This window comes from Populus nigra, chromosome 9, assembly GCF_951802175.1.
Source record: "Populus nigra chromosome 9, ddPopNigr1.1, whole genome shotgun sequence".
In the NCBI taxonomy this organism is placed as follows: Eukaryota; Viridiplantae; Streptophyta; class Magnoliopsida; order Malpighiales; family Salicaceae; genus Populus; species Populus nigra.
This window is the reverse complement of record NC_084860.1, coordinates 6,877,911-6,901,873: the sequence shown is the minus strand read 5'-3', so window position 1 is coordinate 6,901,873 and position 23,963 is coordinate 6,877,911. Positions and strand designations below refer to the sequence as shown.

At 31.9% G+C, this 23,963-nt stretch overlaps 3 protein-coding genes and 1 long non-coding RNA gene across 6 annotated transcripts; 3 read left to right on the top strand and 1 right to left on the bottom strand.

Moving 5' to 3' along the window:
- The first annotated feature begins 4,767 nt into the window (after positions 1–4,767).
- Positions 4,768–7,249, top strand: LOC133702844 (vacuolar protein sorting-associated protein 29-like). The gene is made up of 3 exons (XM_062127166.1): positions 4,768–5,126; positions 5,683–5,820; positions 6,702–7,249. Exons 1-3 carry the CDS (start codon positions 4,995–4,997, stop codon positions 7,005–7,007), a joined length of 576 nt encoding a protein of 191 aa, XP_061983150.1. The 5' UTR covers positions 4,768–4,994; the 3' UTR covers positions 7,008–7,249.
- Positions 5,827–6,639, top strand: LOC133702845 (uncharacterized). Its single transcript, XR_009843791.1, has 2 exons — positions 5,827–6,304; positions 6,398–6,639. It is a non-coding gene; the product is annotated as an uncharacterized LOC133702845 (long non-coding RNA).
- Positions 7,250–18,310: 11,061 nt separating the features above from the next.
- Positions 18,311–19,628, top strand: LOC133703426 (membrane protein PM19L-like). The gene is made up of 4 exons (XM_062127917.1): positions 18,311–18,601; positions 18,737–18,956; positions 19,172–19,217; positions 19,352–19,628. Exons 1-4 carry the CDS (start codon positions 18,475–18,477, stop codon positions 19,442–19,444), a joined length of 486 nt encoding a protein of 161 aa, XP_061983901.1. The 5' UTR covers positions 18,311–18,474; the 3' UTR covers positions 19,445–19,628.
- Positions 19,629–20,062: 434 nt separating this feature from the next.
- LOC133703425 (uncharacterized) lies at positions 20,063–23,875 on the bottom strand. Of its 3 annotated transcripts, none has more exons than XM_062127914.1 (4): positions 23,436–23,875; positions 21,476–22,404; positions 21,280–21,378; positions 20,063–20,370 (listed from the first exon to the last, which is right to left on the bottom strand). In XM_062127914.1, the coding sequence occupies exons 1-3, from the start codon at positions 23,527–23,529 to the stop codon at positions 21,286–21,288; spliced, it is 1,116 nt and encodes a 371-aa protein (XP_061983898.1). In that variant the 5' UTR covers positions 23,530–23,875; the 3' UTR covers positions 20,063–20,370; positions 21,280–21,285. The 3 variants fall into 3 exon arrangements, with proteins under 3 accessions (XP_061983898.1, XP_061983899.1, XP_061983900.1); XM_062127915.1 differs by lacking the exon at positions 23,436–23,875 and adding an exon at positions 23,179–23,342; XM_062127916.1 differs by lacking the exon at positions 23,436–23,875 and adding an exon at positions 23,031–23,159.
- Between the last annotated feature and the right edge of the window lie 88 nt (positions 23,876–23,963).

Genomic DNA, 23,963 nt, shown 5'->3' with positions numbered 1-23,963 from the left:
AGTGTTCCTGCACTTTCAAGACCTTATTGGAGCATCTTCGATGTTAATGTTGTTTGAAACCACTTGGACTTGGTAAAGGGGGTGCATGCTTTCGGTTGGACCTAACCTTGCTTGATTTGGAGATTTGTAGCTTCACATTTAAATGTTTGAAAGTGTCTACCCAAACCGTATAATGTTTGAAAACTATGGTATTGGTTGACCAGGGACAAGATGTTATGAAGATCTATAGATAAAATGGGACATAAATGTTTATTATTCAAGACATGAGATTGTAGATGAGGTGTTTCTTGGTCGAATGGTGGTGATTTTAGCCTTTGAGGTGGTAAAAAATATCTCATTTGGTCATCTAAAATGCCTCCTCAATAAGCCAAAAAATTGAAGAAGAAAAAGAAGCATAATACCTTAAACGACACCATTTTGACTAATTCCCATATATCAAGGTTTTCTTTTGATTTGGGATATGCTAAAGTTCAATTCAATCTCTTATCTACTGATTTCGTTCTATTTTATCCTTAATTTCCCTCTTTCTTTATAATTTTATGCAATTGCGTCCCTGTTAACTTCATTTGTTATCCCCAATTTCGAGCGCCTTTTACAAGTTGGTAATTGGTTCTAATTTTTTCGATTACGCCTCTAAATGACCACTAAACTTTCAATTTTTTTGATTTGACCTCTGATTTCTTATGATTCCAGTCTCTGAAATCGCGTGCGTTTTGCAAATTGATCATTGACTCATAGAAAGTTATGCTGAAAGGTTGAGATTTCCTTACTAAAAGGTAGACCGTGATACATTAAATTGCTCAAGTATAGGTTGTTATGGTTGTAGATAAAATTGTTGAGTAAAGTAGTTGGTTTGAGGTTGCGTATACACTTTTGGAGTAGGTAATATCTTATTAGCAATCATACCTAATTATACTTATTATTGACCAACAAATAAGGAAAAACTGGTTATGACAACCTAATTACACTATTAAATCCCTAAAAGGAATAAATTTAGGGTCATATTGGAGGCGTATAAGCACTAACATAATCACTAGATGTTGGTAGAGGTAATGATATTGAAAAAGCTGAGAGCGTGAGGGACTGGTTAAAGATAGTAGGGTTTTGTCCAAGAATATATTTTTTTTATTGTGGTGGGGAATTAGACGATAAAGAGTCATATTATTTCATGTCTATTATAGGTTGTTCCATTAGCACTTGTATTGGTGAATTAGTATTATGTTCTTTGTTGCTAGAGGAATGGCCTCTATTATGTGGATTGACTTATCATCACTTATTATGACCATGTTTTTCCTAGATGGTGTTTCTGGCATGATTAAGAATTTTTTTATTAATCTAACAACTTAGTCCCACTAGGAATTCCTATTTGCTGATATGATAGATAATTAGATGATCGATGATGATCATCATCATGCTAATTAATTATTGGTTTCTTGATCAATATGCTATATGTTCTTCATTATTTTTCTTTCCAATAAAGAGAAACTACAACTAGAAACTTAATATTAAGCAAAAGAAGATAGCACACTCATTAATCAAATGGAATGTGAAGTTCTAAACTTGACCCTAACAAGTTTAGAATAAAAAAGGGATATTGCCAAAACTACAAACTAGAGAAGAACATAAAAGAAAAGGAAAGCAATAAAAAATATTGTAAATAAAAGCTACAAGGAAATAAATTGTAATAAGTAAAAAAAGCAACAGATAGTAGAAAGTTATAAATAATTGCGGAATAAATTATGTTTATGAGGTTGATCATCATTTTAAACTACTTGATAACCTATTTATATTGTTACAGAGATAAAATTTCATGTAAAAATAAAACATATTCCTATACAAACTATTTATTAAAGATATAGATTGTACAATATTAATCCTAGTATAATTTGTATTTTTTTTAATCTTATGAATCTTTCTGGTAGTCATATGTGTTCATATCAATCTGTAATATCTACCAGTTATCCTACTAAATACTCGTTTTCTGTATAGGACTTGATCCATGGGTCGTTAATATGAATTTTAATCTCTTAGTCAATGGTCAATTTAACATCTTTTTACTATTCTGTTTGAAAAGTAACATTAAACAATTATTGTTATTAATCAATTCAATAGATAAATAGTTTATTTTTTATAATAACTAGTAAAAAGATCTATAAGACAAAGTACATCACTAATATGCTATTAAAGAGTGTGAAGTTTAAAAAGCTTAGTAGTAACAAGGAAGGTAGAGCATGTATAACAAATTTTAGTCATGATAGTGGAAATATATTAAGAAGAAATAATTTGAATTGTTGTTAAGATGATGTTCAAAATAAAAAATGGATTATGAACATAAAGAATGCTATTAATGTTATAATAATGATCACACCTAATTTTTTTTTATAGAAAGTTGAAGAGAGATCTAAAAAAATCAAAGATGAATGAATATTAAAAGGATCACATAGATGTGATTTTTTTAAAAGTTAGTGAAGATTTTATGATGGTGATTTTCTCATGATTTGGAAATAAGAATTCATGGATGTTAGGTTATCTTTAATAAGAAAACAAAAACATATATCAAAATAATAGACAAAGATGATGATGATAATAATAAAACAAATTAAATTTATAGTAATGAATTAAGAAAAAAAACCCTATAATCACTTGCACCTATTAAGCGTGTGTTTGGGATTGTGGTGCATATGCTTTTCAAAATATTTTTCGTTTAAAAATATATTAAAATATTTTTTTATTTTTGACATTAACACATTAAAATCATGATAAAATACTAAAAAAAAATATCAATTTAATACTTTATTAAGCAAAAAATATTTTTAAAAAAACTCCCAAAAACAGAAATAGAAACACTCCTAGATAAATCCTAAAATGTTTCTTTAATTATATTAATATAATAGCTTATTGGACGTCCTTTTTTTTATATGGAAAAGAAAGAAAATTAAATCAACAAATTAAAACTCAAAATGAGTTTTTTTATTAAAAAAAGATAAATAGTTTTAGGAAAACATTGTAGATGTTGACTCAAAAACATTGTTCACAAGAATAATGTAATGGTGGTTTTTTTCCTTCAAACTAGAAAATTTTAAACTAGCTATTAGGGGAATTAAGGTCTTTTTACATGGTGCATTAGTCATTACCAAATTAACCAGAGGCAAATAAGTCTTTTCACATTACAAAAGCACATCAAAATGACTGAAATATCTTTAAAAGCAAAAAATTCAATAATGACATCAAAGGGTAACTTGGTACTTGCAAAATGATTTTTTTTGTTATTTTCATGTAAAATCAAGGCCAAATATAAAAAAAACTAAAAGCATAGTGAAACGATCAAAATATTATTGTAAGTCAAAAAATTAAATCTAGCATCAATGAGCTTTTTTGTTATATCTTTTCACAAAGGTTTTCTCGTTATTATCATTTTAGCTCAGGGATGATTTGGTATTTAGCTAAATATATATAAAAAATATAAGCATGTGTACAACACTTGGAGGTGCATGGAAGGTGTCCATGCACTTCGAGCGATTTGGTATTTCATTGTGTAGTTAGAAGTGCCACTATGTTTGTTTTTTTGGTGAAGTGATGCGTGTTGGCGGTGATGGTTCGTTTGTTACTAGTTGACCTTTCCTCTTTTTTTTTTTTCTTTTTTTTCTCTCTCCTCCCTTAAAAATTACAGTTTGTCTCTCTTTATTGCTGGTATTTCAATTTCAGTCTTTATTCTTTTATTTTGTAATTTTTCTTCTTAGTCCTTTTTTAGAAGTTTTTTTTTTCGTTTCATTCTTCAATTCTAATTTACCAAATATTATATTTTCCAATTTCATCTTTATTATTTTGATTTTTTTTTTGTAAAAGTTTTATTGGTTTTTAATTTCATCATTTAATCCAAATTAATGGTATTATATTTTCTAATTTTTTTTCTTGGTCCTTTTGTAAAAATTATTATTCTTTTCAATTGCACCCTTCAATAAAATTTTTTAATGTTAGTTTTGATTCTTATTCTTTTGAATTTTTTTGGATCCTTTTGCTAAATTGATTTTTCTTTTCAATATCACCATTCAATCAAATATAAAATTTATTTTATAATTCAATTTTGATCTTCATTCTTTTAATTACTATTTTTTTTAATTCTTTTGTATAATTGAAATTCTTTATGTTAATTTCATCTTTTAATATTTGATTGATTGAGAATTGGACTTTATAGTTTTTTCAGGTAGGGTGCTTCGGGTCTAATGATCTGAGTTATGAGTTTAAAAATTCAACACAGTTTTTTTAAAATAAAAAGGCCTTATAATTTTCATTATTTTTTATCAAGTTATTTTAATATCATGATACAAGTTACAGGTTTTGTGGAATATCTCAGGTTGGCTCGAGCATGATTATTAGGGTTACAGATTTGTTATATTAACCTGGATTGAACAAGACTAATTTTTTATGTTTTTTTACCTTATTTGTTTTTATATTTAATGAGTTGTGAATTGAGATATATTTTTTAAAATTTTTTTTTTCAAGTTATCCTAATTAATTATTTTTAAAATTTATTCCAGTCATTATTATTTTTTTATCTAATTAAAATAAAATTAATTTATTATTTATGACTTGAATCACTTTTTTTTTTTGTATGTTATAAAACATTGCTAGTTGAACGTAATTTTTTTTTTTTAAAAAAAAGTTCAGCATTTAGACAAAAACACAAGTGCACCGAGACTACGGATTATGGAAACATCATCGTTTTATGATATTAATTTCCCCTTTCCTTTTCCTATGGGACATAATCGACAATTAAGTTGTAAATTTGGGGGTAAAATATGGCAAAGCTTTGCCCATCCCAATTTGTTTAGAAGTCTTGAACAGCTGGAGAACGACATCGTTCATCTCCAAAGTATAGAGAATCCATCACATCGATTAACAACAGAGAGAGAGAGAGAGAGTTCTCCAAACTTTGAAAGCTCTTTGGAGTTTGTGTATCTGCAAAACTCAGTGGGTTTGTCACTTTTTTGGGGATGGTGTTGGTATTGGCTCTGGGGGATCTACACATACCCCACAGAGCACCTGATCTCCCTGCAAAGTTCAAGTCCATGCTCGTTCCCGGCAAGATCCAGCATGTCATTTGCACTGGCAATCTTTCTATCAAAGTATGTTCTTTCTACCATACTGTAATAATAATGGGCTTCTTTTGTTATTTCAGTTCATTTCTAATTGGATTATTGTTGTTATTTGGTCAAATCAAATCCCTTCTCTTGTTTCATTGAATTTGACAAGATTAATGATCATGGCCTTTTCACTTAATTGTAATAAAGCGGAGCTTTTTTCTTGATTTCTAGATGCTAATGTATTAATACTATTGTTATCTCTTAGATGCTCTTGACTGGTCAACCTGGAGATTGTACAGTTGCCCATGTTGGCTTTTCAGCGTTGTGTCTGGTTTTCGATGGATAGGCTTGTTGGGCTAAGCCTTAGGTTTAAACCAATTTTGTATTCAAAAGTGTTCTCCTTTTGGAAATAATAATAATAATAATTATATATATATATATAAAAAAAAAACAACACCAGCGTGTGTGCTGATACTGTGTTAGCAGTTTGAATGTCATGTGAGATAGTGCAAGTCCGTCAGAAGCATTTAAGCATTAGTTTTGTTTAGCTTGCTGAAATAAATTTCACTAACTTATATTTTTCTAATGAGATTTCTAGGAAGTTCATGACTATTTGAAGACTCTTTGCCCTGACTTACATATTACTCGAGGCGAATATGATGAAGATACTCGATATCCTGAGACCAAAACTTTAACTATTGGTCAATTCAAGTTAGGAGTATGCCATGGTCATCAGGTTTGATTTCCTTTTTCTCTTTATTATTTTTCTATCCTTTTTTTTCCTTAACCAAATGCATCTGTCTATTTTACTAGCAAACGATCCCTTTTACATTCTTCCCAGCATAACCAGGATGGTAGCCTAGATCGTCAATCCATTCTAAATTTCTGGCCTTGCATACAGCACTCGAATTAATGACCTCTTTTGTAGCTGTTGCGGTTCATTACAAGCATGTAATGTCTTCCGTGGTGCAATTTTACTTTACATGTCAGCTTATACATCTAGTCATCGAGCCTTATCTTTGTACTCTTTTGCCCTTGATTTTTCGAACTTTCTTCATTAAAATTAATCTGGCTTTTTAAATAGTATCGCCGCTCTCATCATATTCATTAAATTTTTCATTGATTCATTCTTCTATTTCTAGTGGGTTCAAGACTCAACAAATGTTTTTGCAACTCCCTCACCTGTCATTGTTAAGCATTGATTATCTTTTTGGTGTCAGGTGAAACTTCCTTGAGTAGACGTTAAGTGTGATGCCTGTCCATTTCCACTAGCTACTGATTCCTCTGTTTGTTTTATTTTTCATTTTATGAAGTGAGAAAGAATAAAGATATAGTAACAAAGATGAGAGGAGGTCCTCCACACTCTTTCTTGTGTTGCTGTAAATCCCATTGACTCGTCGATTTCAGTCATCTTCAGTACAAACTTATTTATTCTTGAGTGGAACATCAACTAGCCCCATGGTTAATGATTTGTATTCTTGAGAAACCATGTGTGCTGGCAAAGGCCAATGCCTTGTGGATTTAAGATAATGATCTGCTTTTCATGAGTTTCGTATGCTGATTTTGTAAAGTTTCATCTTGTAGTTACTAGTTTTGTTTTGGTTTGATGCTATAAAGGTTGTTCCATGGGGGGATTTAGACTCGCTAGCAATGCTCCAGAGGCAGCTGGATGTAGACATACTTGTGACTGGTCATACCCATCAATTCACAGCTTACAAGCATGAGGGGGGTGTTGTTATAAACCCAGGCTCCGCCACTGGTGCCTACAGCAACATTACCTATGATGCGAACCCAAGCTTTGTCCTCATGGACATCGATGGCCTACGTGTTGTGGTTTATGTTTACGAGCTCATTGATGGTGAGGTTAAAGTCGACAAGATTGATTTTAAGAAGACGACTGCCCCAACTCATTCTGCTCATTGAATATGCAGCCAGCAGCAGAGCTTCTTCTTTCTTTTTCTTTTTTTCCTGGCATTGTATTTGGATTCCTAGAAATGAAATGTGAGTGATATGTGATCCACTATTTGTGCATATTTTAGTGGAGGCGGCCTTTGGTTCTTTTATGAGTTATTGACAATGAAGAACCAAGTAGTGAACTAAAACATGTAGAGAATGGTCTCTGAAATTTAGTGGTCTAAAGCATATGACTAATGATTGATTGATAAGAGCTTGGTATTTCAATTTGCAGGAGTGATTATGGTAGCCTCTCGGTCTTCAATTACTTCAACCAAACACCACAAGTTTAACTCTAAGCACGCTCCCTTGTCATCTAGTTGATTTCCATGGCCTCCTCTCCTCTCTTGTGCAATTAACAAATTCCATTAATTCGGTCCCCTTGGTTGTCAGGGGAACTTGAGGTTGCCGTTCATGGCTTTGCTCTTGGTAATTCTGGCTTCTTATCAAGGTATGAACCTAATGTAAGTGGCTATCTTTTGTCTTTATTATTAATAAGAACTCTAAAACACGTTGGTTTTTCACTTAGCAACAGTTTTTTTTTTAACATGTTTTTTTTAACTAAAATTGATTTTTTTTTTTTTTTAATTTTTTGTTTCAAAATTATCTTTATTAATTTTTTTAAATATTAAGTTGGTTCAAAATTTAACTATGTAGTTTTTTTCTTTAAAACATTGAGGATTGCTATAATATTCTCATACATTGTTTTCTTTTCTTTTTTTTTTTAAAAATGGTCTTTGTAGATTTTATTTTTTTATATTAAGTTGGTTGAGAATTTAGCTTTGTAGTTTTTTTTTTACCTAAAATTGATTTCTTCTTCTTTTTTTTGTTTTTTTTTTTAATTTTTTTTGTTTCAAAATTATCTTTGCTAATTGTTTTTAAATATTGAGCTGGTTGAAATTTTAACTATGTAGTTTTTTTCTTTAAAATATTGTGGATTTCTATAATATTCTCATACATTGTTTTCTTTTTTTTTTTATGATTTCTTTATTTTTTTTTTTCAAAATGGTCTTTGTAGATTTTATTTTTTTTATATTAAGTTGGTTGAGAATTTAGCTTTGTAGTTTTTTTTTTAAAAAAATATGGATTGCTACAGTGTTTCCCCTACATAATTTTTGTTTTGCTGTAGTGTTTTTTCATATATTTTTTTAAAAAATTATCTTTATCGAATTTATTTTATCAATATTAAGCTGGCTGATAATCTTGCTTTAGCTTTCCCCACATGTTTTTTTTATTTGTTTTTCTTTTTTCCCAAAATTGTCATTTTTTACATATATTTTTTTTTGTTTTGTTTTTTTCAGAATTATTTTTGTTAATTTTATGTTTTTACTATTAAGCTGATTGAAAATTTAGTTTTTTTGTCTTTTTTAGCTTCCCCCACGTGTTTTTTTTTTCCGCTTTTGTTTCTTTTTTTTTACATGTTTTTTTTTTCATTTCTTTTACCCAAAATTAACTTTTTGTTTTTTTTAAATAGCCTTTGTCGGTTTTTTTTATGTATTGAGCTGGTTGAGAACTTAGCTTTGTAGCTTTTTTTTTTTAAAAAAAAAACATTATGGATTACTACAGTGTTTCCCTTACATGGTTTTTGTATGGCTGCAGTGTTTCCCCCACATGTTTTTTTTTTAAATTATCTTTGTTAAATTTATTTTTTCAATATTAAGTTGGTTGAGAATTTAGCTTTAACTTTAGCTTTCCCTATGTTTTTTTTTTAATTTTCCCCATGTTTTTTTATTATAATTATAATTATAATTATAATAATTATAATTATAATTATTATATTATATAACTGTTTTTTTTTTTTCTTTTCTTTTTTAATTTTTGACGAGTTATTTTTATCATTTAGTTTAGTTTGTTAAAGTTAATTTGCTTTCTATTTAATTATCAGACTTTCATACTTTCATGACACGTATCCTGGGCTTGACGGGTTAACTTGGTTTGATGGATTAACCCGGTTAATTCTGGGTAAACCTGTCATTTTTTTTTCTATTTAGTTATCAAACTTTCATGATAACCTGGTTTAAAGGGTTAACCTAATTAATTTAATTTTTTTTTCTTTTTCTTCATTAGTTTTTTCCTTCCTGTTGATTTTTTTTCTTTGTTTTTTTCATTAATCTATTTAATTATCATACTTTTGTGACACGATCTTATAGTCAGACCCACATCCAATATTCTTGGGTCCGGTATTGTAGCCAGGCTCACTTAAACTTGGGTCATGCGAGTTTAATTGTATTATTAATATTATAAATATTACTCTTAGGTCGGTCGTTACAACCAAACTAAGATTTTTTGGTATAACTTTGCAGAAAACTCCAAGATTTTTAAAATTTTAATTTTTTTAAATATTTTTTATGTAAAAAAAATAACCCACGGCATTGCGCGGGTCATGTGTATAGTATTATCCATGTAATGTGCTTGGCTCTTCAGAAGGTTACAGTCATTAACGTCAGTAAATAATGACGTGTCTCAGCAGAGTATGCAATATTTTTCTGCTTGACATTTTTGTTCCTACTTTTTAAAAAAAATATTATTTTGGTCCCTGTATTTTATTTTTCTAACAAATAAGTTCTTAATTGAAGTTATTCTTGGTTCTCATGTTTTACAATAAATACAATTTAGTCCATAGATGATCTTTTTAAACCAAGTCTCTACCAATCAAATCTTCAACTTGGTCAAAATCGTGATAGGATATAATAATTCTCCAGTGTGTGTGTGTGTGATTCTTACCTTGTCCGTCAATCTATTTAAATTATTCAAAACATATTATTAAAAAACAATATATTTATGATGATATTGCAATAAAATTAAAATCAAAGTAAAAACACTCCAATGACCTGATAATAATAATAAAAATTTATATTTTAATAAAAATTTTGGTTTTCTATAATATCATATAAGTAATATTAAAGTGTTTTTACTTAATTGGTTATTTAATGTTTTTCTTAAAATGTGGAAATTACTTATACTCATTTTTTCATTTATATAATTTTCTTTATTTTCACACGCATACCCAAATATTCTGTCATATTTAGAAATTCAATTTTGTTTCGAATGAATTCATTTGTAGTCTAAAAGCATTATACTACTAATCCTGGTATTTAAAAGGAAATTAAGCATACAGTTAAGAAATTAACTTTTTGATCAAATAATATTGGCAATTGTGCAATGTAATGAATATTTTTTTGATAACTTTTGTCATAACCCATTTTTCTATCTTTTTTTTTCCCTTCAAAAATCCAAATAAAAAGCAAAAAAATAACAAAAAAAAACTCAAAATATATATTTTTGACTCATTGGCACTATTTTCATGATTTTCAATGTTTATTAAAAAAAAATCAAAATTCAAAAATATGCTTTCGATGTGTTTAGCTATTAACGCATCCATTCTAAAACCCTTAATAGTTTTTCTCATCAAATTGAAAAGAAGATAGTAAAAATTTTGGTCTAGAAATACTAAAGGAATCTTGTAAGAAAGGGAGGGCATCATTTGATTAAAAAAACCGATAGCCTCCATCTTGTTCTCTTCTTCTAAATATACACATAAAAACCCTAACTATTTTTCTTAGAGACTAAAGCTTCAGCCGCCACTCTCACTCTAAAAAAAATATTACCTTTCATCTTTTATAGGCTAACCCTTTACCTCCTGGTGGTTGCCTAACCTTCCCTCACACTTTAGCCCTCACTCACACAAGGAAAACCAAAACCTAGTGTCTTTCTGACCATCCTTTACACCATTTTAACCACAATTGACATATCAACTTTCATCAACATATAGTGTCTCTCTTACAATTCTAATAAAAAAAACAGATCTCTTAACTTCTTCCTCACACTCGAGACATCCACCCATTGTGTAACATATTTCTCTCACCATCACAACCTTAGATAGACCACCACCATACCAACAACAAGAATAAGTGGACCTCCCTCTCTTAAAATGATAGCCCCTTATTGCATAGCTCTAGCCACCTAACAACGCCAACAACAGCTCCTCTAACTTGACACCGATAACAAGAAGCAAGGCACTGCCATTGAACCACCATACTAATAACAAACAAAAACATTTAAACCTATTGGAGGAAAATGAATCAACAAAGAAAGAAAGCCAACAAAGAGAAAGACCAAAACTTCTTTGGGCTTGATCTCCTTTCTCGGGTGGAGGTGCACCTAACCACCTTTACTGGTGTGTAAAAAAGAAAAAGGCATACCCGATCTACCAGGTGACCCTTTCCAACAAGTGGCGGCACATGGATCCATGTGTTGGTAGTGGTGGCAGCGCATGGATCACACATGTCACTGCTATTCCAAAAAGTCTCGTGGTTCAAAAAGCTCCTTCACCCATTTTTAACTACTCGGTTCGACTCCTCACATCCCAAAAGGTCTATTTAAAACCTTAGTTTATTTTTTTAAAAAAAAAATTAACATGTTTTTGAATTTGTGTGAATTGTTGATCATTGATGTTTTTTTTTCGATAAATGATTGCATTGTTTATTTTCATAAAAAAATTCAACATGTTAGTAATTTTAGGAATTATGATGAGATGAATAAATTTAAATACTTGTTGAATGCATTGTGAATATTGTGATGCAATGGTTATAAATTGAGTTTGTTTGTGATTCGAAGATAGATCTTTGGAATTGGTTTTAAGCCAAAGCCTCTTTTTTTTTTTGTCATCCTTATGGATCCGACACCCATTTTAAAATTCAACCTAAAATTGTTCACGATAAATGGGCTCACAAGAGATGTTACCTTGAATATTAAAAAATAATAAAATAATTCTCATATCTCTAATAAATAATAAATTGCAATATAAAAATATTTATTGATATCAAAATAAAAAATATTACTTATGAGTAATTTTGGCAATATTATCTTTAATATTCTTTGACGCTATAGTCAAAAGGAATATTAATACTCACTAGTTTTAAAATTGAGATTAACATTTTTAGTCTAATAGCCACTAATAATAATCATGAATATTATACCTTTTTCATGTGGTATTTATTAATGCCAGAGTTTGAAGTATTTTTATTTGAATATTCATTGACACTAAAGTTAAGAATATTATAGGTAGACCATCAATAACATAACACAACAAACTTTTAGTAATTTAGAACAAAACAAAAAATGTATCTTATCTTAGGTAGGATACTTTGGGGGTGATAATATCTTTCCTTTAATATAATTAGTCTCGTGCCAAAGAATTTATGTTGACTAGCTAGGGTTTCTAGTAACTATAATACTAGATAGTAACTTCTTAAACAATACATTTCTCCTCTAAGAATAAGATGCCATAAAATATGTTCTTTTTCTCGTCTTCTTAAGGTTGTCGTGATTTCGGGTAGCTATAGAATACAACTCTACTATGGATTTTTCCTGAGAAATTTTATAAAAACATTGTATAATTCTTTGTGGTTAAATGTCATACATTATTTTTTATCTGAATTACAATATAAACCCTTTTTTTAAGAATCACGAGAACTATACCAAAACTTTTTGGAATAGTGGCAGCGCATGTGATCCACGCGCCATCACTACTAGCGTGTGGATTCACACACCGCCACTTGTTGAAAATAATAACCTTATAGATTGAGTAGGCCTCTTCTCTTCACATTAGTACTAGTTGTGAGGTGCACCTCCACCTAAGGAAAGAGATTAGGCCCAAAGAAGTTTCAATCTCTCTTTTTGTAGCTTTCTTTCTTCATCCATTATCTCTTCTCCAACAGGTCTAGATGTTGTCATTTGTTGCTAGTATTGTGGTTTAGTGGTGGCATCTTGCTTGCTGTTGTTGGTGACAAATTAGAGGAGCTATTGTCAGTTTTGTTTGGTTGTTGGAGTTGCATAAAGAGGGGCTGCTATTTTGATAGAGGAAGATCTATTTGGTCTTGATATTGGTATAATGGTCCATCTCGGCTCATGATGGTGATAAAAATGGGTTGCATGATGGGTGGTTGTGATGGGTGTCTCAGGTGTGAGAAGGAAGCTGAGAGGTCTGTTTCTTTTAGGATTATGAGAGAGAAACCATGTATGGTTGGAAAGTGAACTGACAATGGTGATCAAAATGGTGTAAGGAAAGGCCAAAGGGACATTGGGTTTTGGTTTGCCTTGAGTATGTGAGGTCTAAAGTGTAATGGAAAATCATATAAAGGTTGGTCAACCACTTGAAGATGAAGGGTTGGCCTGTAGGAGATGCGAAAGGTTAGGGATTTTTTAAAGTGAGAGTGGCGGCTAAAGCTTCAGCTTCTAAGAAATGAGTTAAGGGTTTTTCTATGTATTTTTAGAATAAGAGAATAAGATGGAAGCTGGTTTTTTTTTTTATATAATCAAATGGTGGCCACCCTCTCTTGCAAGATTCCTTTAGAATTTATAGACAATTTTTTATCATCTTCTTTTTAATTTCTTGGTCTCCGAGAAACTTGATTTTACTTTGGTCCCTTTTTTTTCTCTACGCATTTGGTTTCTCTATCCATTTTACTCTCATTTTTTATTTTTTTTTTTTTTTTAGAAAAACAAAAAAATAACATCAACATCAATTCGATGAGAAAAACTTATCAATGATTTTGGAATGCACTATTTAATAACTAAATGCGGTGAAAACATATTTTTGGATTTTAGAATTTTCAAAAAGACATTGAAAATTATAAAAATGACAAATGCATCAAAAATATATTTTTTTGGATTTTTTAAAATTATTTTCACCTTTTGTTTTTGGATTTTTGGAAAATATATTGAAAAAAAAAAGTCGAAATTAGGTTTTGACAACTTTCATAAATAATAAAAAGTATAGGATATACCTCTTAATTTTGCATTCGAATTAAAAAACATCAAATAAACTAGGCCAATGTGATAAATTAATAATTTGTTAAATTTATAAGAAAATATATTAAAAAACACATCGGTCCAACTTGATATATAAACTAATAATCTCTTTATACATCACAATTTTATTAATACATAACTCAATTAAGAGGTTTTTGTAAAATATACCTCTAATTTACATGTTTTCTTTTAAAATTGATGTCTCCTTGGATCTCTTCTCTTATACATCACAATTTTGCATTCGAATTCAAAAACATCAAATAAACTAGGCCAATGTGATAAATTAATAATTTGTTAAATTTATAAGAAAATATATTAAAAAACACATTGGTCCAACTTGATATATAAACTAATAATCTCTTTATACATCACAATTTTATTAATACATAGCTCAATTAAGAGGTTTTTGTAAAATATGCCTCTAATTTACATGTTTTCTTTTAAAATCGATGTCTCCTTGGATCTCTTCCCTTACTTTTCTTAGTACATTAAGTAGTTTTAGTGTAGTGTCCTCGTATTGCAAGACAAAATTATTCAATGTAATTATTGTTTTGAGTGCATCATTGTGCGAGACAGGCTCCAATATAGAACTATCATTTTCAACTTCATCTTCTTTGTCATTTTCCTTGACATTCTCAATAATTTTCTTATCACTTGTGAAAAAGATAATGAATCAATCTCTGAGAATAAAAAAGAGGTTGAACCTAAACATTGCAAAGAAAAGATTGATTCCGCATTAGTACTTTTATTTTCTCATTCCATAACTAATTAAAGGAAAGTGAATCACAATTGTGAATTCTTTGAAATTTTCAAATAGGTAAAGATCAATATATCTTTGTTGGATGTTATTAAGCAGGTGCCCTTTTATGCTAAATTTTTTAAAGAACTTGTTCACCGTGAAAAGACAGTTGAATGTTAAAAAGAAAGCCTTTTAGCTGAACAAGTAAGTGTAATTCTTTAAAACAACAATTCTTTGAAATATAAAGATCCTGTTTGTCCTATAATTTTATGCTTAATTAGAGAACATCTTGATCTTGAAACTAATGTGAATTTACTTTAATATTCAGTTTTTCAAAATCTCAATCCAGGTGAGTTAAACCAACTTCTGTAACTCTTGTACATGTTGACAGATCTATAAAAGTGTCTAGTGAAGTAGTTGAAGATGTGTTAGTACAAGTTGATAAACTCATTTATCTTATGGATTTTATTATTTTGGATATACAACCTGTTAAAGCACGCAATTCGATTCTTGTTATTTTAAAAAGTCTATTTTTTTTTGCTTCTAATGCATTGATTAATTATAGAAATGGAGTGATGAAGTTATTCTTTGGATACATGACATTGAAAATGAATGTTTTTAACATTTTCAAGTAACTTAGAGATGATCATAATTTACAACAAGTAAATTTTATTGAAAAATTTGTTTTCGATCAATTTGAAACTACTTCTAGTGAAAATGAGTTTAATGAATCTAAAGACTCACAAATGATTTATTTTCAGGAAGAATCAAAGACAAGTAGTTGGAGACCAAAAATTAAGGCATCCACAATCAATTGAATCTATACCTTCAAGTGTTTAACCATTAAAACTTGATTTGAAACCGTTACCATCTGATCTCAAGTAATTATTTTTTAGAGAAAATGAAATTTTTCTAGTAATAATTTCGAGGCTTTTATTAAACTTAAAGAAGTAATCACTAACCTTAATGTTACTAGCTTTACCTAACTTCACAAGATCTTTCACAATTGAATGTAATGCTTTTGGAATGGGAGTTAGGGCTATGCTGATGCAGAAGGGAAGGCATATTGCATACTACAGTAAAGGTTAGAAGGGAAGAGAACTGACTTTGTCAACTTGTGAAAAGGAGTTCCTAACCATTGTATTAGCAGTTCATAAATGATATTCTTACTTATAAAGGCAAGCTTTTAAGATCAGGAATGACTAACATAGTTTAAAAGTATATCGTGGAACAAAAGGTGGAAAGCCTTGCACAACAAAAATGGATTTCTAAGCTTCTTGGTTATGATTTGACAGTGGAATATCGATCTGGTAATGAAAATGTGATAGTCGATGCTTTGTCTTAGAGATCAGAAAGGAAAGATCAAAAGGACATATAGGCTATTATTATGTTTATTGTCAATTAGGCTAGGAAGCTTAAGGAGAGCTATAATACTAACTTATAGATCCAACAACTACTACAATTAATGAACAAAGGCAAAATGGAAAGTCTAAAGTACCAGCTGAAGGATGAAATTTTCTTATACAAAAGAAGAATATACATCAATAAGAAATGTCCCTTTAAGAAGGCTATTTTTCATTACATAAATAGCAGCCTTATAGCTAGTCATTCTAGGTATGAAAAAACCTTAAGACGAGCAAGGAAGAATTTTTTTGGGTGGGGATGAAAGTTGATGTAAGGAGTTACATCACGTAGAGTGATACTTGCTAAAGAAACAAGGTTGAGAACACTAGGCATTCTAGGTTATTACAGCCACTGCCTGTTCTTGAAAGGCCCTGGTCTTCTATGTCTATAGACTTCATAAAGGGTCTACCTATCTCAAACATGTATTCTGTTATCCTAGTGGTGGTTGACAAATTGTTCAAATATGCATATTTCATAATCATGGTTCATACTACACAACAATTCAAGTAACACAAGTATTTGCAACATGTTTTCAAGTTACATGGACTACCAGAAAGTATTATCATAAATAGGATAATATTTGCACAACATATTTGCACAACATGTTTTCAAGTTACTCTTACAAGCAGATGGTGACAAGAATTGTTCACAGTTCAAAAGGTTAAGCTGCATTTATCTACTACCTACCACCTACAGACAGGCGGCCAAACTGAAGTCACTAGTAAAACTTTAGCAGGGTACTTACGTTGTTTTGAAGGGGACACTCCTAAAAGTTGGTCTCGGTGGCTACTTATGTTCGAATGGTGGTATAACACCAATTTCCATACTTCCCTAAAAACTATTCATTTCGAAGTCTTATATGGTTATTCCCCGTCATCCCTAATCAATTATGTACCATGAATTACACCATAATGAGGCAATGGAAAAAACATATCAAGGATCACATAAAGATATTACAAATGATTAAAAGCAATTTAATTAAGGCACAAGAACAGCAAAAAAAACAGATAAATTCAAAACGCAAGAGCACAAAACGTGAAGAAGGTGACTAGGCTTACCTTAAACTCCCTCCATACAGCCAATCCAGTATACATTAGAGAAAAAAACTGAAGTTAGCTTATAAGTACTACAACTCACTCAAAGTAATTAAAAGAATCTTTCGAGTAGCTTACCATCTCGAGCTTTTATAAGATGCAAGGGTTCATTCCACGTTCAATGTCTCTTTATTGAAGAAGAAAATTGAAAAGAATACAACTCCCAAACCTAAACTCTCATTGTTTAGGCTAGAAGGAACTCCCACAACCAGAACTAGTGGAGATCTTGAAGAATAAAGAGAAAATTGTTAAAAGAAAAGCCAAGAGGGAGTTGTTAGTTCAATAGGAAAGACAAAGTCTAGAGGATGTTATGCGGGTAGAAGAACAATGTCTAAAGAACATTTACCCTCGCCTTAAAGGCAGGCAAGGTCTTTTGAGAGGGATGAAGTTGCAACATGTTCGGGGGATTGAAGGTATTGATTAATTTCATAGCATCATTTCTTCTTAGAAAAACAAAGAATTAGGATTATTTTTGCCTTTAAAAGAAATTTGATCGGGCAAGACAAATAGGTGAAAAGAAAATAGAAAGTGAACAGTCAAGATGCCACCTCAGGTTGATACTAGAAACATGGATGGTTCATGCTTAATGTTATAAACAATAATGTAGATGAAGAAAAGTGGACGACCAATGTTCAGGGATCCCTGCATGGTAAACACACAACAACGTTTGAACTAGATGTTTGTGTAAGGGAAAACAACAACAACGTTTGAACCAGCAAGGAATTAGTAGTCTTCAGCAAATCAAGGACCCCAAATCTGATTCAATAATCAAGAATAGTCTTTTAAATTCAAATAAAATGTTAACAAGTTCCATTATGAATAGGGTAAAGAGATAAAAATTCCTTTTTTTTCTTAGTTATTGCAATCAAGTCCTTGGTTCCATAATTTCAGTTCAATCCATTTCAATAAAAATAACCTCCATTCTTTTCAGAAAGTACAATCTCCCAAATTCCACAATTTTAATAGGAGGTTTGTTATATCATATACCATGTAAAGTTTGAAGATTGAAGAGCAAGGTGTACAAGTAATCGGATTTGGACACATCACCGACTGGCACAGAATATCACTTTTCCTCCGAGCAACAACTACAATGGTAGGAAAGTGCCTCCTGCAAAGAATTAGATAAAAATGCAAACCAAGTAAGAATATTGTGATTCTGGAGGGTTGCCTTGAACATAAAGCATCCACGAACCCCCACTAAGTTCTCGAACCGCAGGCTTAACAAGCAAAGAACCATGATGGCCATTTATAAATAACACATCTTCTGGCACAAAACACTCGTACTTTTTCAGTCTTTTATGCATTGAATCTTTTTGGAGCCCTCGGGAAAATAAAATAACTCCAAATCCCTTTCGTCCTTTCACAAAGTTCAGTTTACAGCACAAGAATGGCCTCTGAGCGGATGAAACCTGTTGCCTCCCTGCTTTTAGTCTTAAATCTGATCATGTATATCATCGTTTTAGGCATTGGCAGTTGGGCTATGAATAGAGCCATTGATCATGGTTTCATCATCGGTAAATCAACCTCTCCCCTCCTTCACTCTCTCTGTTTTTTTCTTCCTTCACTGATAATCATGCACTTCTTGCTATTTATTGTCTTCTGCTAGCGTGGTCTATGCCCTAATTATGTCACGTACAACTTAATTTCAGGACCTGGGTATGACCTCCCAGCACATTTCTCACCCATTTACTTCCCCATGGGAAATGCTGCCACTGGGTTCTTCGTGACATTCTCTTTGATTGCCGGAGTTGTTGGTGTTGCCTCGGCAATTGTTGGTCTTAATCACATTCGCTCTTGGCACAGCGATAGCATGCCATCCGCCGCCTCCGCCGCTGCCATTGCTTGGGCTCTCACTCTTCTAGCCATGGGGTAAGCAACCATCATCCATCAGCTTTTGCCCTTCCTCTGATCAGCTACTATTTTAGCAATTAACTATCAAAATAGTTCCATGATTGAGGTAAAAGAAAGTGTTTTTCTCAAGACAGATTAAAAGGCTCTATTTACATTCAAAAAGGGAAAAAAAAAAAGATATATATGTTTCTTCTTGCCATGTTGATTACTGACGGGCAACAAAATTTGCGCAGCTTTGCCAGCAAAGAAATTGAGCTCTCTATCAGGAACGCCCGTCTGGTAAGAATGATAAACAGCTTTATCAGATTTCTTTGACACCTCCACTACTGCTGTGTTAAATTAATTAGCCAAGATTTTATTTTTACGTATAATCATGCCCAAGAATTTGAACACAAGTAATCATCTCTCTGCAGAGAACCATGGAAGCATTTATGATCATACTTTCTGCTACGCAACTTCTATACATAGCAGCCATCCATGGCGCCTCATCAAGTAGAAGAACTTGAAAGAATTAATAGTCCCTTTAATTTATGCATGCTTGGTGTGTATTCAATGTATTTTTTTTTTTTAATTTCCCGGCTCTTCGGGGGTGTAAGCAGATTGATTACAATTATTATGTTTTTCTGTGTGATTTGATTGGATTTTTATAAACAAATAACAAAGGAAACGGGGTCCAAAATCATATTTCCATTTTACGGTCTCTTGTTGCTAATTATTAATCAATCAATTACTATTTGCTTCTTTTAGTGCGCGTGGTTTTGATCATCGTTTTCAGCAACTCTTTTTTTTTTTTGTCAATGGGATATATATATATTATTTTAAAGCATTTTAAAATACAAACTTTTATCATTCTCGTACATACTCGAACTCAAAGAATCTCTCTCTACCTCCCATGAACAGGCATTCTTTAGACTTCTAATGCCCACCGTAACATGCGAAAAGAAAAGCAAACATATGGCATCCATAGCATATATTCCAGAGGGCAGGTTGATGACATGACTTGAGAAAAGGTAGAATTACTGGAAAAAAAAGATGTACATGAGTCACACAATTCAGCTAGTAATAAAAATACGAGGACAAGAGTCAAGAAAGGAGAGGGGGGAAGGAGAAAAACACTGTTCTCATACTTGGAATGGTGAGTTTCATATCATCAATCTGGTAAAAAATGAACATCATACAACACCCGGTATACTGACACAATCAAAAATCAACAAGAAAATGAGGCTTAGGTTTGGTAAACTAAGCTACCCTCCAATATTGAAACTCACTGTTTGCAAAGTTTATATAATTGTTTTACCTATACAGGTTTTCTGCACTTATTGTTTGGGAAAACTTTCCAAGAGATTCTAACTCCTGTTATCTCAAACTACTACAAACCAAATCCTTCTCAGACTCCAGGTTCACGACAGCTTCCTCAAGCTCGCACTCGCTTCTGCAACAGATGTATGGGGGTTACTATAAATTTATACCGCAAAACATAAAGAAAAGACAACAGCCATATGGAAATGTGCAAAAATCATAGTTCTAGAGTGTAGTTGAACCAAGGCCTTGTGCGAAGCACAAAAACCAAAAGCCTTCAAACATAGTTCAACCAAAATCAAAATATGAATTGAACAAGAATCCAGTAAAAAGAATCTGTTAAACATTACCGATCTGAAAAAAAGTTTAGAAGGGCAAGCACCTCGTAATTGGTATTTTCAGTTGAGAATCTTTTCAAAATTGCTTCTTTTTTTCATAACTCAAAGAAAGAAAAAGAAGAGGGAAAGGGATAACTCAAAATAAGCTGGAATTTGCATTTTCAACAACTCAAAAGAATTTTTATATAAAAAAAAAATAAGTTGCCCAAAAAAAATCTCCGGATTTTCTACAGCAGAGAATTTATACTATTCCTAAGTGATCTGGCACAGATAGGCACTAGCTCCAATTTACCAGCCCCATTAAAACCGACTCATGAAAGAGTTATCTTTATAGAGATTCAGATTTCTTGAGAGTTCTACCATAATGTTGAAAGAGAGGAGTAAAAGTAATGCCTATATGACCAAAAAAGTAATAGGAATCCCTATATTAGCAAATTTATGAGCTTGCATGTGCTTTACAAAACTGCCAAGACCCACAGCCAAACAAATTGAAATCGAGGCTCTATGATTTGCAATGCATTATTTGAATTTTTAATAAATAACATATCTACAAAACACATGAAAAATGGGGGCACAACAGGGCATCAAAACAGATCACAACAAAATGGTACCTGAAAGTCACTGGGCATATCTATTTGCAGTATATGTACAAGATCTCGATATCCAATCCAAGTCATTCTGATTTAAATTTAGGCAATACTAACCTGAAATTATCTGTTGGTGCCTGTAAAAACATCAAATAAACCACAGCAACCCATCCAAGATGTTCTTTCTGCTACTCGTGGAGCAGAAGCAAGAGGAAGCTGCAGACAAATTCAGCAACACAGCATATTCAATTGTTAGTGCAACATATTCAAGAAAAAGAATGATAGATCAAATCACAATCAAGAAGAAACAAACCTGGTTTTCAGTACTTTCAAGAGCACCAGTGCCTTTGTTTTTGTCTGCACCATTACCAGTTTCAGTGGAATGACTGTCTGATGATGCCAATGTTTTCCCTAAATTTCCATATACAGAAGAACTAACCACATTTGAAGATGCCCCAACATTCTCATCTGAGATGGGAATAACTTCATCTTCATTTTTCTTTGGCACCACAATAGCTGGTGAAACTTCAACAACCTCATTGGATATAGGCAACAATCTGTCCTCATTTTCCTCAAAACCAGATTCAACCACTTCCAGAACCTCTGAATTTTCAACTTGAGCACTCTCCATAACACATTTCACTGTCTCAGAAATGGGCACCACAGGATTCACCAAATAAATAGCTGAAGCAGTTTCCAAGACTGAATTATTATTAACTTCCTTGACTGGTTTCCCATTTTCAGGGATCTGCTTCACCTCTTTAGAAAAAGAACCAAATTCCTTTTCCTCATCATTGGCTTCCTTTGATTTCTTCTCAAAAACAACTTCCTTTTCCTCATCATTGGCTTCCTTTGATTTCTTCTCGAAAACTTGAGACTCGTTGCTGGAACTACTACTGCTAGAGCTCCTATCATCTTCATCATGAGATTCCTTTGGACAATCAACATACTCAATAATATCTTTACTTTCCACATTTTGCTCAGAGTTCACTTCTCTCTCAATTTTAATAGCACTGTTGTCCTCTGGTTCAACTTTATGGCTTCCTTCTGCATCCCCAGGGACTCCCTCCATGGGCTTGTTCTGGTGGGCAAATGAATTGGCAGGTGATGGGCCTCCTTTCTCAGATTCTCCATTACCCTCATTAAATGGATGCTGGTGGTTATGTTGGTCCAGTGATACAGGGGAACCAATCTCACCACCATCACTCTCTCTCTCATCAGGGCTTTTTGGATCACCATTTCCTAAAACCATTGATAAAACGACAAGTTCCAGTCAGAAAATGGTTAAAGAACAGGATTTTAATCAAATTTAAGACAACAAAACTAACAAAGATATGCTCATTGAATCAATATCATTCTGTGATGAAAAGTAGGAGAGCACTCAATAATGGATTGGATGCATCTAATCAAGCAAAAGAAATCGCATCACTTTCAAGCAACTGATAAGAGATCAACTAACTTTGTTACTCACATCAAACCAAATTGATTAAAACAATCTTAAAACGTGCGCCAAACAGAATGGCACGATAATTAAGTGAGAGGCATTTCAACTATATCCCAATAATGTTCAAGAGAAACAAGGAACATCAACAAATGTAAATTGAGTTGATATGCTAAACTTAACCAAATTTGAAGGGAGTTAAACATGCAAGGGCCTGTAAGTTGGTTAAACCATCACAATCAAAATCTCTAAGCAAATTCTTAAGCCTAAAACCTCGGGAAAAAAATAAACCACCACCACACAATTCCCATCAGATCAAGAAAAACATGAAACATAAACAAATGCATCTAATCCAAATACCCTAAAAATAAAATAACCATCAAGAATCAAATCAAGCGAAGCTAAAAGAAGGACATGAAAAGGATACCCATTAACCAGATTGGCAAAAACACCAAAATCAGTAGGTGAAAAAAACCTAAAAAAACTCGATCAACAAAGGATGTCAACAGACACCCATTAACCCAAAAACCACAAAAATACCAAAACTACAAAATCAAAGTGCCATTAGAAAGTACCCATCGCTACAAAATTGCACAAAGAAATACACCAATCTAATCAAACGCAATCAAAACAAGACTTGTCAACAAGAACCCATTACTCAAATTCAAATAGCTTATCAAACAAAGATTTAAAAAAAGGCCAGTAAGTGAGTGTATGATTGAGTGACAGAGTGGCAAGTGATGGGTGGTTGTACTCAAAAAGTGAAAACCCTTTAAAAATCTTTTTTCTCTTTTCTCGTTTCTTTTTTCTTTAAAAAAAAATAAGAAACAACCTTGAGGATTGTTGCTGCTGATTGAAGAGCTGTCGCTGACCTCCTTTTCCCTCTTTTTCCTGGCAGCTTTCCTCTTCTTAGCACCTGATGGCATGATTGATTTTAGCTTTAGCCCTTAATTACTCAAAAATCTATTTCTTGTGGGGCTGTCAAACCCGGAAAAAAGAAAAAAGAAAAGGGAAGATGCATAGATCGTGGGCTGTCTCTCTCTGTAGCCTCTCTCGCTCTAGGCTTTGTATGTACAGTACAAACTGTAAAGCACCAAAAATAGCACTTGGTACAGGTAAGGTCTGACAGGTATGGGTAGAGAGGTAGAGGCTCGTGAAGAAGATCTATTTATTTGTGATTTTTAAGATTTTTTAAAAATAGAAAATCTTCATTTAAAGCGTCATAAGTGGAAGTTTGTGCGTGTGTCTTTTTTAAGATTCTGTGTTCTTCAATCTCCCTCTGTCTATGCGTTTCTTCGATTCTTTTTGCTTTGCCTTGTTTTCCGTAATGAGACTTCACTGATTTGGCAATTTTTCTCGC